This window comes from Carlito syrichta, unplaced genomic scaffold (genome assembly GCF_000164805.1).
Source record: "Carlito syrichta isolate Samal-C Ts95f unplaced genomic scaffold, Tarsius_syrichta-2.0.1 Scaffold308174, whole genome shotgun sequence".
NCBI lineage: Eukaryota > Metazoa > Chordata > Mammalia > Primates > Tarsiidae > Carlito > Carlito syrichta.
In genome coordinates this window covers 28985-31523 of record NW_007252270.1, presented here as the reverse complement: position 1 = coordinate 31523, position 2539 = coordinate 28985, and the positions used below count along the sequence as shown (strand labels likewise).

General features: G+C 57.0%; 1 protein-coding gene across 1 annotated transcript in view; it reads left to right on the top strand.

Moving 5' to 3' along the window:
• PMEPA1 (prostate transmembrane protein, androgen induced 1) overlaps nucleotides 1–2164 on the top strand; it is a 5695-nt gene extending 3531 nt beyond the window's left edge. The window contains exons 2-3 of the mRNA XM_008065166.1: nucleotides 319–372; nucleotides 681–2164. Of these exons, the coding sequence (XP_008063357.1) occupies nucleotides 319–372; nucleotides 681–1226 (600 nt within the window). The 3' untranslated portion in view covers nucleotides 1227–2164. The remainder of the gene's footprint in view (nucleotides 1–318; nucleotides 373–680) is intronic.
• The last annotated feature ends 375 nt before the right edge of the window (nucleotides 2165–2539 follow it).

Sequence of the window (2539 nt, the reverse complement as noted above, 5' to 3'; positions counted from 1 at the left end):
GGTGGGTGGGGGCTAGGGGTGTGACGTTGTTAGATGCTGCTGAGAAGGGGACCCCAAAGTCGGGCATATGCTTTGGGAAGTGTGAAGCTGGATTTTCGGGGACAGCTGTGGGAGCTCAGAGATCAGTGCAGAGGCATCTGTGGCCGTGTCCTCGTGAAATCCCCAAGGCTGGGACAGGCAGGGATGCGGAGGATGAACGGGTTTGAGATCTGGAGATCTGATTCCAGACAGAAGTCTTAGAGTGGAAGCCGGCCGAGCCTCCACTGCTCCAGCCTCTACCCCCCACGGACCCCGCCTGTTCCTCTCATCCCTTTGCAGGAAGGATGCCTGTGGCCCTCGGAGAGCACAGTGTCAGGCAGCGGAATCCCTGAGGTAAGAGCCCTCCACTCCTCCTCAAAGAGGTGTCCTTTTGGCCGGGACCCTCCTGCAGGATTGTCCGTCCCTGGCACCGAGGGAGCAGCCCATTGTCCCCGCAGCATGGGGCACAAACACTGCCCCAATTTCGAGGTCCAAGGCGCAGCTTTGTGGTGCGGGTCACACCCCGGGGCCCTGGTGGGATCAGGCTGAAGCTGAGGCTGGTCCCAGCTGCTCCTCCCCCTCCCCTAGAAAGCCAAATCTCAGGACCTGCTCGTGGGGGTCTCAAGACCACCGGTCCCCTCACCGCGCTCTGCTCCCTCCAGCCGCAGGTCTACACCGCACCCCGGCCTGCCGACCGCCTGGCCGTGCCCCCGTTCGCCCAGAGGGACCGCTTCCACCGTTTCCAGCCCACGTACCCATACCTGCAGCACGAGATCGACCTGCCCCCAACCATCTCGCTGTCGGACGGGGAGGAGCCCCCACCCTACCAGGGCCCCTGCACCCTCCAGCTGCGGGACCCCGAGCAGCAGCTGGAGTTGAACCGCGAGTCAGTGCGTGCACCCCCCAACAGGACCGTCTTTGACAGTGACCTGATGGACGGCGCCAGGCTGGGCGGCCCCTGCCCCCCCAGCAGTAACTCGGGCATCAGCGCCACGTGCTACCGCGGGGGCGGACGCGTGGAGGGGCCGCCACCCACCTACAGCGAGGTCATCGGCCACTACCCCGGCCCTTCCTTCCAGCACCAGCAGAGCAGCGGGCCGCCCTCCTTGCTGGAGGGGACCCGTCTTCACCACGCACACCTCGCCCCCCTGGAGAGCGTGGCCATCTGGAGCAAAGACAAGGATAAACAGAAGGGACACCCTCTCTAGGCGTCCCCGTGTTCCGGCCAGCCGCCACAGCGGAAGGGCCGGACACACCGCGCTTCTGGACGAGGGGCAGGAGGAGGCGGGGGACGCCGGCGTGCGGGTGGGCCATCCTCTCCCACCGCCCGTGTATAAATATTTACATGTGATGTCTGGTCTGAATGCACAAGCCAAGAGAGCTTGCAAAAAACCACGTTTCTTTGTTGAGCTGTGTCTTGAAGGCAAAAGAGAAAAAAAAGCCCTACAGTAGTCTTTCTGTTTCTAGTTGTGCTGCGTGTGTGGACGCTTCCTTTTGTTTATGATGATTTCACTTAACTTTAAAGACATATTTGCACAAAACCTTTGTTTAAGGATCTGCAATATTATATATATAAATATATATAAAATAAGAGAGGCTGTATTGCGAGGGCAGGAGTATTTTTGTATTAGAAGAGGCCTATTAAAAAAAAAGTTGTTTTCTGAACTAGAAGAGGAAAAAAAAATGGCAATTTTTGAGTGCCAAGTCGGAAAGTGTGTATTACCTTGTAAAGAAAAAAAAATTACAAAGCAGGGGTTTAGAGTTATTTATATAAATGTTGAGATTTTGCACTATTTTTTAATATAAATATGTCAGTGCTTGTTTGATGGAAACTTCTCTCGTGTCTGTTGAGGGAGAAATGTTGAGATTGCAGAGTCAACGTCAGGCAGGGGGTGAGCCTCCCCCAGAGTCTGAAGAGGGGTCCTGTCCCCAGGGGGCTGCTTTCCTTGAAAAGTGGACGCTCTGTCCAGGGATAGGTGGTCACCGCGTTATACATTCCTTCCCCAAGAAGACACATTTCCACCCCCCTTCTGGGCCAGAACAGCCTTGAAATCACAAACAGAATAGGACAGTTACCACAGAGGCACCAAGTTCCAGGTGGTGGTTTTGCCTTTCCCAAAATGAAAATAAAATGTTACTGAAGGAATCCGTTTTTCCTCTTCTTTTATTCCCCAACCATGAGTTCCCATGGGGAGGAGACGGGGACCCTTCAACGCTGCAGCTGGTCCCTGCACGGGTTGCAGGGTTCGGAGGCTCGTGTGCACTGAGCACTGGGCGCCTCGCGGGGCTCTGGGTTTGCTGTAGGGAGCGTGCCTGTGGGGGCAGTGACCTCAGCCCTGCCCGTTGCCCTCCGTGTGTCAACACTCGCTCGACAGACCTGTGGACAGGCGGCCCGAGGCACGACGGTGGCAAGCCAGCGGTCCTCCCAGGACACCTGAAAGGCAGCAAAGCCCGTGTCAACCCAGGCCTCACGCTTTGGGAGAATTCATCGTCTTCTTGCCCCCAGTCTTGTCCCTCGCCC